Source organism: Pteropus vampyrus, unplaced genomic scaffold (genome assembly GCF_000151845.1).
Source record: "Pteropus vampyrus isolate Shadow unplaced genomic scaffold, Pvam_2.0 Scaffold9, whole genome shotgun sequence".
In the NCBI taxonomy this organism is placed as follows: domain Eukaryota; kingdom Metazoa; phylum Chordata; class Mammalia; order Chiroptera; family Pteropodidae; genus Pteropus; species Pteropus vampyrus.
This window is the reverse complement of record NW_011888790.1, coordinates 2620521-2635772: the sequence shown is the minus strand read 5'-3', so window position 1 is coordinate 2635772 and position 15252 is coordinate 2620521. Positions and strand designations below refer to the sequence as shown.

At 37.3% G+C, this 15252-nt stretch overlaps 1 protein-coding gene across 1 annotated transcript in view; it reads left to right on the top strand.

Annotated features, from left to right (window-relative positions):
* Positions 1–15252, top strand: part of GRIP1 (glutamate receptor interacting protein 1) — a 626604-nt gene that overhangs the window by 451488 nt on the left and 159864 nt on the right. The window contains exon 2 of the mRNA XM_023520629.1: positions 1676–1756. Coding sequence (XP_023376397.1) covers positions 1676–1756 — 81 coding nt within the window. The remainder of the gene's footprint in view (positions 1–1675; positions 1757–15252) is intronic.

Below are 15252 nucleotides of genomic sequence, written 5' to 3'. Positions count from 1 at the left end.
CAACACTGTGAGAAAAGCACTCAAATACTCAGGTGGGAATAGTGGGGCAAATAGAGACTTGTATAGTGTAATACTTACATTTTGTTTTGTAGTTTGTGCTTATACTCAAAAATTGCATTTGCAAAGTGAACAAAGATCTGTGATACTGCTTCATAAGCAAAAAAGATGCTGTTGATTGTATTGGTATCTGAAAGTTGGAAGTTTATGGTTGGAAGAATATAAAGAATTGTGCGACAAACGGAATATAAACATGAAACAGTGTGACTTCCATTTTTAAGTTAATTGCAGCTTACAGCAGTGTTAATCTTTCTCTCTTTTTTTTTTTTTGTTCATTGATAAAGACCTTTCTAGTTTTATGATGAAACTGTGAATCATTTCAACCAGAAGTACATCCTAGAGAGGAATAGAGTTCCTCAATTTTGATATACAAACCACTTAGTTGGAAGAATTAATGTTTTCAGATGACAAAGCCTTGCTACTGAATTAAATCTTTGTTACATTTAATAGTTTGCCATGCACAATACAGTTCTCTTCAATCCTTTAATGATTTCTTATTTCAAAAACAACAAACCAACCTTATAGTGTGTTCAGAAGTAACATATTTCAGTCATCTAGATTGACTAGATATGCTAGATAATTATTTTACATTATGTTTTCTCAGACCATATGCATCCTAATCTTGAAAATGATTTACTCAGACATCTCTTTTACTTTATACGAATATTCCCATGTAAACTATGAAGAATTTTCCCTTTCTGTTTTAATCCTAATATTTGCCATCCTGAATTATTGCTCCTATATTCCAAGCCAGATCAAATCCTTTCCTAGATTAAAAAATATATATTATTTTACTTTGAATCTAATGGCTCCATCACCTCTATGATCTTGTCACCCAGGGTTTTGCTCACTCGACTTCTTGCCTAACTCTCACAGATTTACTGGGCTTTATTTAGTCCTTCTGTCTTTTCAGTTGCTTTTTTATGGTTCTGCGCATTATTTTAACCTCTTTCTAAAAGAGAGCAAATCAGCTCATTGCAGTATACCTATTCTTTTGGCTAACCATCATTACTTCCCTGTTGTCAGTCTACCTTCTCTGGTCTTACTCTGAATGTTCCTGTTCCCTTCATTTGGCCCTGGATGCCAGTTCGTACTTTCAAGAACCCACTAATTCTATGTGTCTTTATTTCCCTGCAATACTAATCTTCTGTCATCTGCTTATCTGAAATAAAACATTCCTTTTCGTTTTCATTATTCTTCTACCTGATTATTCTTAGTACCCATTCAGCCATTTTATTCCTTCTTTGTCTTCCTGTTACTGATGTTCACTGATACTGATTTATCAATGAATGTAGGTGACAGGCGAATAATTTGCATACTATATTTGCATACTTCTTACTATTTTATGCCTTTGTGAGCACTATAGCTTGATCTCGAAGATCCTAAGAGGTGGATGAGAAAATACATCCCTTTTATAGGAGAGGCAACTGATGTTCAGAGCTTTTAAAGTGACTTGTCCCACAGCTAAACCGAGGTTAGGAACCAAGTCTAGTGACCCTTTCTTCTGTACCATACCATATCACCTCTCTTTGGCAGAAGGACTGCAATCCATTAAAAAATCTTCACCGCATTAGAAACTGGATGGAAATTAACCTAACCCTTCATTGTACCTTTGCAGATGAGAGTCCCTACACTAAATCCGCCAGCCAGACAAAGCCGCCCGATGGAGCATTGGCTGTGAGGAGACAGAGCATCCCAGGTTAGACCAGACTGTTGGATTTTTCAGCTGTTTTACTTTTGAACCCTGTCATTTGGTGATCCTAAATAATCCCACTTCAGTAATAAAAATTATGCTGTTTCGTAGGGCATAGACTGCATTCTGCGCAACTTGTTCGAGCAATATTTACAAAAGCTAGACTTTAGAAGAGCTTGCCAACTCGTAAGAATTCATCTTGTGTGCAAATTCTTTGTAAAATGACTTGAATTTATATCAACTCTCACTCATTTACTTGCTCTAACCTCTGTTTTCAGGGGATGGCTTTCACAGCAGAATCTGTTTCTTTACCGAGACATGCCCAGCAGAACAAAGGGTTTCAAAATTGCTGTAGCAGATCATGTATGTGCTGAATAAAAATTATTCCTTTCTTCCTATCTCTTTGAACCTGTATTTACTTCCACTGGACAACTCTTGTAAAATTTCGGGACTTTGTTTCCGCACGAAGCTGTGAGTAGAATTCTTGTAATACTATAAGTGATGCCTGTTTTTTTAATGAAACATTTCAAGAAAGACCTTAAAATGTCTTTATCCCAAAACTTCAATTATTTTGAAGCTTTGAATTTGAGAATGACATAAGTTCTAAAATTAAAGGAGGAAGGAAATTTAAAATATTATTTAAACTTTATCTGAAGTAGGTAATTCATGGAAAACCTCTTATGGTTTTCTCAGCTGTACCTAAAAGAAGGGGTAAAAGCATTAATACATTTAGACGTTTATCAAATATGTCATTATATATTTTATACAAGTAAACTGAGTACAGCTAAACCTTAGCTACAGGATTTTAGCATATAATAGTTTGAGCAATTCAGGAGAAACAAAGCAGTGTTCTCAACATTAAATTGAATGGTTTGGCAGTCTATCAGTGAAAAGGGAAATTTTCCATTTGAATAAAGAGTAAGATGAGTTCAGTTCTGAGCAGCCCTGTTCATGATTACTATTTATTTGTGTAAGAACTACATGTGGTTATTTTTATTCTTATTCCGAAGGCTTAGATTCATTATCAAAGTACACAGCTTATAAAGAGGCATATTGTGAATATGTTATACATTCTTGTTTGTGTGCTTTGAAGTTTCTAAAGTAATTTGAATTCTGTAATTAGATGGCATCACCCAGTGTGGAGATTTCTTCGATTCCATCCTATGAAACATCAATCTTAGTGCTGGTCACGTTTAGAAAACACTATTGCAGCCAGCTCTGGGCTTTGTTCTCTGCTTTCTCCTTGTCAGCAATAAGGAATTACCCAAAGTTTGAAGTTCAAGAATGCTAGTTATTCATCAATTCTTTCTTGTCTTCTCTACAGTAGCTGGCACTCAGTACTCCTCTGTTGGGGAGAGTGAAGTGAGTTCTCAATGTCCTTACCGTTTTACATGATACTAAACAAAAGCATTGACTATTATGTTTTCTTTTCATGGGTTTTCTAGTGTTGCCTACTAAATTACAACACATGTTTGGAGGCCAGACTTTTCCTTAAGGTCATTAAGTGGTTTTTGAAATTACATGTTAGACACACAGAAGTTGTTAATCATAATTCTTAGTTCATGACACACAGATTCTTCATTATAGAATGTTCCCTTTTGTTCCTCCTTATGTCAATTTAAAAGTCACTAGAATCATGAATTTTTTTTGTAGGCTTCATGAGTTATTTTCCTGGAGTTTGAACATGGACGAACACCTTTTTGTTCAGCTCTCATAAGACAGTAGCCAGAAGGGTTGAGTGACTTCAAATTCTTCTTAGTTATTTAGAACAGTCCCACAAAAAAAAGGACTTCACTAGCCAAGGGGCTAAGAAAACAAAGCAATTAATAGATGATTATTACTTACTATTATCTTAAGGAGAAAATCAAAGAACTTCTTGAACACTGCTTCTTGACTGACTTCTGACACTTGGGAGTTCCAAACCTTTACTGTCTTACTTAAAAGTACCTATTAATTCTCATTCTGGCAAAAGGAAGGAGACTCCTCTGCTCTTTAGCCAAGAAATAAGTCACCTAAATCAAACAGATATCTAACCCATTATCGGAAAGTCTTAACCAGTCACCTATCATGTTTACCTTTACCCCTGCTACATCCACGGGAGAGAAATGCAAAGAAGAAAAGGCCAGGAAAATGCGCACTATTATTTGTTGGAACTTCAGCTGAAAAATCCAAAGCGTTCTCCTGGCGAACTAAGTTGGACCATATGGAGCTGTAAAAGATAAACTCAAGTTTACAGCCTTTGATCCTTTCTCCTGTGCTCACCTCCCAATCTTATGTCCTTCAGAGGTATTATTAGTACCCTCATAGCAAGGAAAGATGTGTCTGGAATGCACTAAGGACGTGAAAGAAGGCCTAAAGCAGAGCTTGGCTCTTCTACTTGCCCCAAATCTTCGCACTGTGCAAAGGCACCTCTCAGTACAGAGGTAGTCCCAGGGCCATTTTGCTGCCCTGGTGACTGTGGAGTAAGTATATATAAGGAAGCCAAAACCTTAAAGGAGCTATGGCTTTTCCACACATCTTCCCCAGCTCCAGTCCCTGTGAACCAAGGATGGTGGTTGAATTTGACTATTCATGGGAGCACTTTCTCTGTTGGGGTAAGGGGGCAGTGAGGGGCAGTGGAAGTCATTTTAGGCTTCTCCATCCAAGTCTTATGAAGTTTTAGGATGTTCTTTGAAACTTATTCTACAAATGTACTTCCTGGAGTATATGTTAGTATACAGATATATAGGTAAGATTTCTTAACATGGGCTCCACTTTTTCCATGGTATAGTAAAGAATAACTTTTAATAATACCATTAAATATTAACAGAAATATAACTTGCTTTTTATTCATATCGAAATCCACTACCCCTGTCTAAACTCAAAATTGCTACAGCAATTATTTTATAATCATGAGTCAAATATATGCTTCCATTAAATGACAGTTCCAACTATAAATACCTTCATCCCCCTCCTTTTCTCTTCTCAAAAAAAAAAAAAAAAATGAATGGATCAAACATCCCTTAGGAGCAAAATACATTTGCTTTGGTTAAAGGAGAGATGCATTATTCATGTTATTTCGAAACTTGTCATTTTAATCATGTCTCTTATGGCATAAAATGTATAAGAAAAATGATTATTTTAGTCTTTGATAAGTTTTTGTAAAATTATTAATAAACGATAATAGTAAAACAATGACATGAGTGTCCCTATGACACTGAAGTTTAAATTTAGATTAAAGACAACATTTCTTTAAAAATATTAGGGATGACTATTTTTAATTTCATTTCTGCCCATTGTTTTCAAAGGGAAGATGAATTTCAAGTACAAAGGTATTTTAAACTAAAAGATTCTACTGCAAATTCTTTATTTAAAAGAATCTATTGATTTAATTCTCTTTTATTTGACACATTACTTGAAAGGTTTGTCCAAATTTTTAGAGAAAATCTATACAGACTCTTGGTTTGACAGATTTTGCAATAATTTGTGGCTATACCCACTTAGAGATGAGGCACTTAATCATGGTAGTCTAATGTTAGCAAAGAAAAAGCAGGATATCCCACTACATCTCAAAGCCTAGAGTTTGCGTATCATTTATTTGACTTGCTTCCTCTTTCCAGCTAGGATAGCTTTCTTTGCTTATTCTAGTATTAACAAAGAATTCTGGGCAATCAACAAATGCAGGAAGATGTCAAGCACACATCTATTGCATTTCCAAACTTTGATGCCCTAAGAAAATTATCTTAACTCTGTAACCAGAATGATACCACAGAAGTTTGTGTGGGATTCTTTTTTTTCCTTCTAAAATATAAGAAAAAACACTGATCAATTTGATCATAATGGAATGAAGTTGATATGAACGATGACTTTATTGCTTTTCACATTTGGGTCTTTTTCGGGGGTGGGGGAAGTCAAAATATGAAGCTGAGAATATGAAACGTCCATTAGCCCAAGGTGTATACACTTAAGATGTTTAGAATACATCCAGAAAGGGTCAACATCTACTGAAAAATCAAAGTCTAAAAAATAATACAGCAACCTTGGCACCACAGAGAAGCTGGAAACTTTGAATTAAGGGGAAAGGGCAGGAAATTTGAAGTTTCTGCCCTCTGTTTTCAGCATTTGCCTGTCTTTTTATCACACAATTTGATGCTTCATTGGTCTAAATTTTCATTATTACAGCGTGTACATAGTATGACATTTGCTCTAGGATTTTATAGCTGTAACACTGTTCAGGTGTATGAAGGGCATTTACTCTGATTTTTGGACTTGGTTCTGCTTCCTCTGTTTAGTTCCGCTGAGCTCCTCTAACAAATGGGCGAGTCTCATGGATGAGAAACCAAAGTCAGTTGAATCAAGCAAGTATGAAATATCATATAAAGAATGTTGCTGCACAATACCTACATATATTATATTAAATCATCACGCAGTATACTTTAAATATCTTACATGTTTTTAGCTATACCTCAATAAAGCTAGGAAAAATTAGGTAAAGGGCCATATATTTGCAATGTACTCTCAAATGGTTTAGAAAAAATAGATATCCCTGTATGTACATGTGGATGAAGAAGTGCTTTATAGTGTTCCTGCAACTCTCATATAATTTTCAAATTATTTTGAAATAAAAAGTTGGAGGGGGTGGGGAATGATGCGGCAAATGCCACCCAAAGATGCCAAGTCAGACTCTGGTTTAGTGAGGGAATGACCTACGTGGGGAAATACCAAGGGACAAGGACCTTTGCTACTCTGTCAGACTGCCCTCGCATCCTCAAAAGCACCCAGTAGGCCATGGTGGGGACATCAGGGACTAAGAGCCAGGGCATATCCTGCCAGAGCCCTCACAGTCAGCATTAAGACCCCTAAATGATGATGTTTCCATGTGTTAAAATTACTGAATATTTAAGAAATTAGCAAAACTACATCACTTATTTAAAGAGATGTTTCTAAGATCGTAAAGTTGAGACTCTTGGTGGCACTGCAAATATGTCTGAGATTCTGCCCGCACCCACATTTGTTTATGTGTTTGTGTTTTCCATAGTACTTATCACTATCTGAAATTAACTGACACATTTTTTTTCTCATTCCCTCACTAAAGTGTAAGCTATCGGAGGACAGGTACTTTATATGTCTTGTTTACTGTTGTATCTCCAGTGAATAGAACAGTGCTTAACAAGCGGTAGGCATTCAGTCAATACTTGTGGAATAAATGAGCAAGCGAAGATCAGCAGGCAGGTTTTCTCTGTGCAGAGTCTGTTGCCTTATAACTAATACACTTTCCTATAAAACAGTGCAACACAGTCCCTGTTTACTATATGTTTTCTGCCTCGTATGCTGTGCAGCAGCTAGACACGTTAGCCTTGAGGCTGCACCAAATGTGACATTTCTAAGGAAATCGTTTGCTGCCCAGCACTAATGAATGAAATATAGGTCAGCTAGATGCTAGAGAATTTAAAGGCCAGAGGTCTCGCCCCAGCCTCATTTGTTTCTGCTTGAGCAGAAAATGTCTGTGCAGTCCTATACTACCTAAAGAGAAAGGTTGAGCACAACTTAACAATAAAATTGACAAGATGAGAATGATTTATTCAAGTGTTCAGCTACAGCAAAAGGCTAAAAAAATATGTGAAAATAGCTGAAGTCTATAAATAGAGCGATGCAGAGCAAAACTTATTATTTATTATGGCAGGTGCATGTTCAGGATTTCCCCCACAGAACTTTCCACTTTGCTATGTGGCTGGTCATACGTACTGAGCACTCTTCCAATAGCACTGGCCAGTACAAGCAGATTGATTTGTGTGTTCAGTGCTGCGGCTTTCATTACCGATTTAGAGAAATGACAGTCTATTATGTTTGAACTTCTCTCATGCCCTTTGTAAACATGGGTGAAATATAATAAAGTGGTATATATGCAGCAAATGGTTTTTAAGCGATAATTTTTCCAGCACGCAACTTAGGGGGTAATTATTTGTAGTGAATTAGTACTGTGCCTCGATATTTCCCGAACCCCCTATGTTACAGGAGTGATGGCATTTGGTCAGTGTGCTCTGGGTACACACAATAATCAGACAGAGTGACTCTGACGATGGCCAGCACAGCCTCCCAGGGTCTGAAGAACATTTCACAAGAAGGCTCAAGGATATGTGCACAAAAGCTACAAAGAGAAAGTCTTTTTCCTCTATTACTTTGCACTGAAGAAAAATTAATTCTCCAACTCTCAAAGTTAAGGAAATCTTCCATCCAGGGTTTTTAAATTAAGAGACCTTAGAAAATTAGGCTAGATAAAAGTTGTATTGATTGATTTGGCATTGGGGAAAATGAAGAACCATCTTACACAGTTTTCTGTAGAATAGAGCAGTTGAACTCATTAATACTTCTTTCTTATCCATCGAACTTACATGACTTAGAACTGCTTCCTAATTTTCAGTCACTCATATGGCATCTTCCTAATGTTTGTTATATATCTGTGTTCTACCTGTACTAAAGTAAATTTAAATTGATTCAAAAAATATTTTAATTGATTCTCTCTTTTACTTGGCTTTATCCTAAACTTTATTATCTGAGATTTGATATGCTAATTATATTTTTCTAATATAAATTTTTTAAAATTTCCACCTCTGAAATTTAAAAAAATTTTATGTGTCCCCTCAAATACATCCATCACTGTTTATATATACTATGCTTTGGGAAACACTGGCTTGAAATGAGATTCTTCTCAAAAGAAATGACTTTGAGAAACCCAGTGCTATGTGCTTTATCAACATACTGATCAATAGTTCTTGATTTGTAGTGCAGAAACTGATCATTTGAATGGGAGTGCAAGGCATTTGGAGATTTTGCTATAAAGTGAAAAGAAATACTAAAAGAGAAAGCAGAGGCTAAACAATAGTAACCCAAAGCCTAGGGAATAACAGAGACATGATGATCACAAGAGTAGCTTAATCTAGAAAGAGCAAGGAACCTATAGATAATTATTTAAAAATTACTAGTTGCCATTCATTTCATATGAGGTTCCAAGTATTAGACTAACCATTCTGATAAATACAGTTTTGATTCTTCCTCATAACACCTCTAGGAAGTAAGTTTTGTCCACTCCCTTCTAACAAACTCCAGCCGAGAACCAAAGCAACCCGCCCAAGGTCACAGGGCTTGAAAGTGGTGGAGCATGGGTAAAATCTTTGTGTGCTGATGTGTTTGACCTAATGGAGTGGGAAAAATTGAGGCAGAAGAGAGAAGTGATAAGAGCAAAAGCAGAGTCTTAGAACAAGCTGGAGGGAGGCCATCCAGCATGCAAAGGAGGCAGAAGCAGGAAGGAAGACAGAGTCCTAGGGCACAAAGGCCCGGAGGGTGGTAGATTTCCTGCTGAGAAGATATGTGAATCCTCTAAAGATTGCTCTGTTTTCTTAGTGAAATGATAAATGAAGTCCTCATAGAGAGTATGAGGAGGAAGGGGATGTTATAGGCTTGGAGAGAAGGGAGGAGGTGTCATTTTAAAGGCTGGGAGAGTGATTACCTTGGGCAATGTCCAAGGATTACCCTGCTGCCCTGTAGATTCCTAACTAAATAGAAGCCCCCTCTCTCTTACAAACCCTACCTCTGCAATTCCAAAAGGGATAACATGAACTTTCCCATCTAATGCTGACACCGCATGTCATCACCATATGTCAGATTCCATTTCTACTGGGAGCTCTCCTGCAACTTCTCCCTTCCATTATCATTTCTTTTTATGAGCACCCAGAATATTATGTGTCTTTATTAAACCTTTCGGCAGTTTAGTTCATCCTTTTGCATATCGCTCTGCAATTCTTTGCCTAGGTTCTAGACTTACCTCGATTTAAGGTTACAGTCACTTAAGTTCAAGGAAATATTTTTTATTAAAAATTTCCCAACAAAATTTTGCCCAGCAATTTTCATAGTTGGGTGCAGTCCATATTTGCTGTATTAAAGACTTTCCTTTCATCACCTGCCTTAGAGTCTGATCACTGGTATGCATCAAACCTTATAAAATAATGAGATAGAGTGATGGAGTACTACTTGTGCTACTCTTACTACTCTTTCTCTAATGCACACCTAAACCTGCCACACACGCTTGCGTGCATGTGCACACATCGTTCTCTCTGTATTCCTCTTTCAGTATCAGAAACTCCATATCTAACTTCTGCTTCAGTGTTTTTAGAGACAGGAAGCTTACCATCTTATAAAGTAGCCCCTACTTTTTTAAACATCTGCCAGTTAGGAAGTATTCTGTGCTGATGGGCTGAAGTTTCCCACCCTGTACCTCTACCCCAGTTGCTCTTGTAATTCTGACTTTCCCAAAGAAATTTTTTCAGGTATCTTAATGCACCTGTCATCTCTTCCCTGAGTCATTGTCACTATGTCATCCGTGTTGTTGTTGTTTAACAGGTAAAGCATGTTCCTTCCACCTTGCCTTCTGTGACATGTTTTCCTCACCTTGACAGTCTTTCTGCAGCTTCTCAGTGTTCTTTAGCATGTGGCAGCCCAAACCGAACCCTTCCACCACCTCTAGTCTGAAGAGAACAGAGTACAAGAAAACCATTACCTTCCCTGATCTGGATATTGTACTCAATTAAAGCAGATTAAAATTACATTTTACATGAAATAATTTTATTTATATTGAACATATAGTCAACTTAAACTTATAGGTCTTGTTCTCATGAATTGCTCTTAAGAGTTAGGCTTCTTCCCTTGAGCCATAGCACTTTGTACAATTCTGGACAATTTTACACCCTTTGTTCAGTTGTCTGCACGTTTATTTCTATTATATTCAGCTAGAAAGGTTTGAGAAGAGGAGGGGAGGGAGGTTACTAACAATTTTCGAACATCTGTCATGCACCAGTTTTATTTATTCAAGAGAGAGAGAGTTAATTATTCCAATTATATGGAGGAAGAAATTAAGACTCCCAGAGGCTTAAGTAACTGGCCCAAGTTTATCCAACAACAGAGCTGGTTTTGAGTTTAGAATTACCTTAATCTTTCAGCTATATACCTAGCTCTCGAATGATTCAGCTCATCTTTTCAACATGATGGAAATAGTATAATCCTGATCATCAGAAATATTTACTATGTTTTTGGCAATGAATTAGCCACAAATTTGATAAGTATCTAAGAGTGTTAAGAATTTGGAGCACAGCAGTACCAAGGACAGAGCTCTGCAGAACCAAGGACAGAGCTCTGCAGCATCCCCAGCAGAAACTGTGACCCTCCCCCATTAACACTGATTTGCATAGTAAATAAGCCTCGTAGACTTCCAGCTCACGATGCTCTTGTTCCACCCACAAGTTATCATGAGAGGTGTCTCTAAAAGCCCTCTGAAATACTCAGAAATGGTATTTATGTTACGTTGTCTTTACATATAATATAGGTTTGCATACCTCATTGTTCAGTGGTGTAATAATTCGTTCTAAAAATTTACCAGAACATGCCAGCAATCTCAGATGTTCAGGATTTCCAGAGCCCCTCATTGTTGAAATTGAGATGCACACTCATTCCTATCTAGCCTTTTGGCATATCTTCTTTATCTCTGTTTTGCAATCACATCTGCACATTCTTTTAACTCTCTGGGAGGTAATTTTTATAACTCTATAAACTCAAATATATTTTAAACAGCTAAAGAGTCTTATAATGTCACTTTACCTACTTTGGCATGAGTTTCCTCTTACTAATCTTAAATTCTATCTTTTCTGGTTTAAGATCATTCTCTTTAGGATCCATTGGAATTGAGTAGCTCAGCATTCTACCATGCTAAACGTGACTTTATACCAGCTTCTATCAGCGGGTTTCTTCCCCATGTTCTTCTTGTCCGGGCCTAGAGAACTTGGAAAAATTATTCTAGTCTTCGATACCTCTTATTAACTGTACTTATCGCATGATAAAGTTGTTCATATTCTAATAAAGCATATTCGGGAACTGATTTTACTAGGAGGCCAGATGAAAATGGTAGTAGTTATGATGACAAAAGCTCCTCTCCGGCTCTCCAGGCACAAGGAATAAAGGGAAGAAAATATTAGCAGTTTGCAAAAAAATGAAATGACAAATATTAAAAATTCTCATTATGTCAAGTGCTGTCAAGGACACAGGAAAATAGAAACATACTTATATTGTTGGTAGGAATATCAGCTTTTGGAAGACACTTTGGTAGCATCAATCAAAATGTTTTAAAATGTACGTACTTATTCCAACATTTCTGGGAATATACCCCACAGTACTCCTCACGCTGTACACAAAGATGTCAGCATACCTGCCTATTGGTAAGATGTGATAATTTTTGAGAGTCATCCCAATCTGATAAAAAAAAATGCTTTAAAAATGTAAGTAGCCCTCCAATGACCACTGGTACATTATTCGCTGTCTCCGAGGCAAACATCATTGACTTTGGAGGAGGGTGACTGTGGGAATAGAATGGCATCTCATGAAAAGTGAGAACTGAGAATCCTCCAGTCAGCCATGAGTGGACAGGTGGGGTATGAACGATCATGAAAATGAACAGAACTAGAAATAAGATCTACCAACAAATCAGTATATACAGAGATGTTCACTGAAGCATTGCTTGTTAGTAAAATATTGGAAACAACCTAAACTATCTATCAGTTGAGGAATGGTCAAACAAAATAAGGTACAGCCATTCTAAGAAAGATTATAAAATTGTTTTTAAAAGTATGAGGTAGACCTACAAACTTACCTTATAAGAAGCCTACCTTATCTATCTATAAGGAGGTCAAGGGAAGATCTCAAAGACATAGTGTTAACGTTGAAAATATCATTGTGTTGTTTAATCTTATTTAGGTTAAATGTTAGTGTCTGCACAGAGAATAAAAGGTTGGGCTCAGACACTGAGGGTGGTTTCTATGAGATGAGATGAGAGGAGAGGGAGAGCAAGGAATGGTGCCCTCAGGCTTTCTTCCATATACTTCTGTATCATTTGAATCTTATACTAAAATGTGTTTGTGTAATACCTAGCTAGTTTTTTAAAAAAAAAAATACTATAACTGCAAAAGGAATTTTAGTGGATTGGAGCTACCTGGCAGAATAATATCTTGGTGGACATACTAAACGCAACCCTGCAGATGGAAGAGAGGAGACATCTTTGCCAGCTGATACCACACAGAGCCAAAACCTTTTAAATATTTATACATGTGTCAAAAAGACCATCTGCAAAAAAGAACAACAAAAATGCAAGGATCTCACCATTTATATAAGTAGGAGAAAATAGAAGATTTGAAATAAAAATGATAACTGGTTTTAAATATTTGAAGTGATATGGAAAAGGAATCAATGTGTTCTCCATGATCTTAGTGGCGTAACTAGAACTCGTATGTCAGCATCACCAACCAGCGTCATTCCACTGGCTGAAGACAGCCAGTGTGTATTTGGCCAGCAAATACCTCGAGGCAGCTCCTATGCTCTTCAACCTAGTTCATGTTCACACCCTACTGGTCAGGTTACACAGAGCTTGCTTCATTTATTGAATGTATCTGCTTAGCACCTGCATTTGGATTTTTGACCCAAGCTATAAGGCTGTTTTAGGGAATGAGATTTGGAAGCAGCTTAATATAGAACTTTGTAAAAAGTAGAGAAAGAGAGTAAACCTTATTGGATAGGAACACAGCCTCTGGAGTTAGCCTGTCTTGTTTGAATTTCAGCCCTGCCACCTACTGCTATGTGGACTTAGGCTGGTTGCTTAATTTCATGCTTCATGTATCGGTTTTCCTGTTGTATAAAATGAGAGAATAATGAGGACTAAGTGAGTTAATGCATATAAAGCATCTACGTAGTTCCTCCTTATCCATGGTTTTGCTTTCCACAGTTTCAGTTACCCAGGTCAACCATGGTCCGAAAATGTTAAATGGGAAAATCCAGAAGTAAACAAACACTTCATAAGTTTTAAATCGGGTGCCATTCTGAGTAGCGTGATGAAATCTCACAATGTCCAGCTCGGTCCCGCCTGGGAAGTGAATCTCCCCTTTGTCCACTATATCTACACTGAGTTCAGTACCCGCCCGTTAGTTGCTTAGTAGTCATCTTAGTGTTCAGATCGACTGTTGCAGTGCTTATGTTTCAGTAACCCTTATTTTACCAAATAATGGCCCCAAAGTGTCAGAATAGCAATGCTAGTAATTTAGATAAGCCAAAGAGAAGCCATAAAGCACTTCCTGTAAGTGAAAAGATGAGTACAGTACAATAAAGTATTTTGAGAGACAGAGATACAGAGAGAGAACACCACATTCACATAACTTTTATTATAGCGTATTATTATACTTGGTCTATTTTATTGTTAGTTATTGTTTTTAAACTCTTACTGTGCCTTATTTATAAAGTAAACTATTGTAGGTATGTACATAAAAGAAAAACACAGTATATGTAGGGTTTGTTACTATCTGTGGTTTCAGGCATCCATCCCGTGGATAAAGGGGACACTGTATATTAGTTATCTATTGCCATGTAGCCACATTACCAAAACTTAGCAGCTTAAAAGCAACACATATAATCTAGGCATGATTACTTGCAGTCAGGTGTCAGTGAGGGCTGCAGTCTCATCCAACACTTGGCTGGCGAAGGATCTGCTTTCGTGCTCACTCACGTTGTTGGCAGAATTCAGTTCAGGGCTTCAGTTTCTTGCTGGCTGTCAGCCAGAGGCGACCTTCAGCCCCAACATGGCAGCTTTCTTCCTCAAAGCCCACAAGGATGGTAAAGTCTCCAGCAAGATATGCACTATAGTCTTATGTGCATAATTACATGTACATATTCACACACATCCCAGCACCTTTGTCGTATTCTACTGGTTAGATATAAGTCACAGGTTACATCCATACTCTAGAAAAGGGAATAATGATCGGGAGTTAGGGATCAGGGCACTAGATTCTGTTGGGCACAGCATACTAAGTCAGGCCTAGTACATATAAAGTACTTAATAAATGTTGCTAAGGAAGACATGGGTAGCTTTCTGAAAGGATTAGTTTTTCACACTGTGGGTATTCAGACAGGTACTGGATGATGACTGTAGACACATAATAAAAACTAAATGGAGGTAGGTCGTGGACCAGATGACTTTCAAGAACATCCATGATTTAATTCAGTCACCAGGCAAGGTGAATGAACTGCTCTCCTCCTCCAAAGTCTCCTCTAGCATCTTTTTGGGTTCACGGCTGCTTTTCTTCTTGCTTGCTATCTTTTTCATTTTTACCTGACTTCACCTGTATAAAAATGGGCACTAGTATACTCTACATGATTTTTCTCTGAGAATTCCAGGAGTGACTTTGGTCCCTCTTATAGCAGCGAAGCTTCGGGTGTAGAGCTGAGGAAGAAAGAAAAAATACATTTTACCTTTATTAAGATTTGCAGGAGGCCAGGCCTTGTTTTCAGCTTTTGTGTCTCTCAAAACCCTAATCAGGTTTGTGTACCTAGACTACACTCAATAAAGGTTGAATATAAACCTTTACTGGGTGTCTCCCAGGAGAGGGAAAATGATGGATTGGACTTCTAGGCTCTCTCTACATCTTGCTGCTGACGAA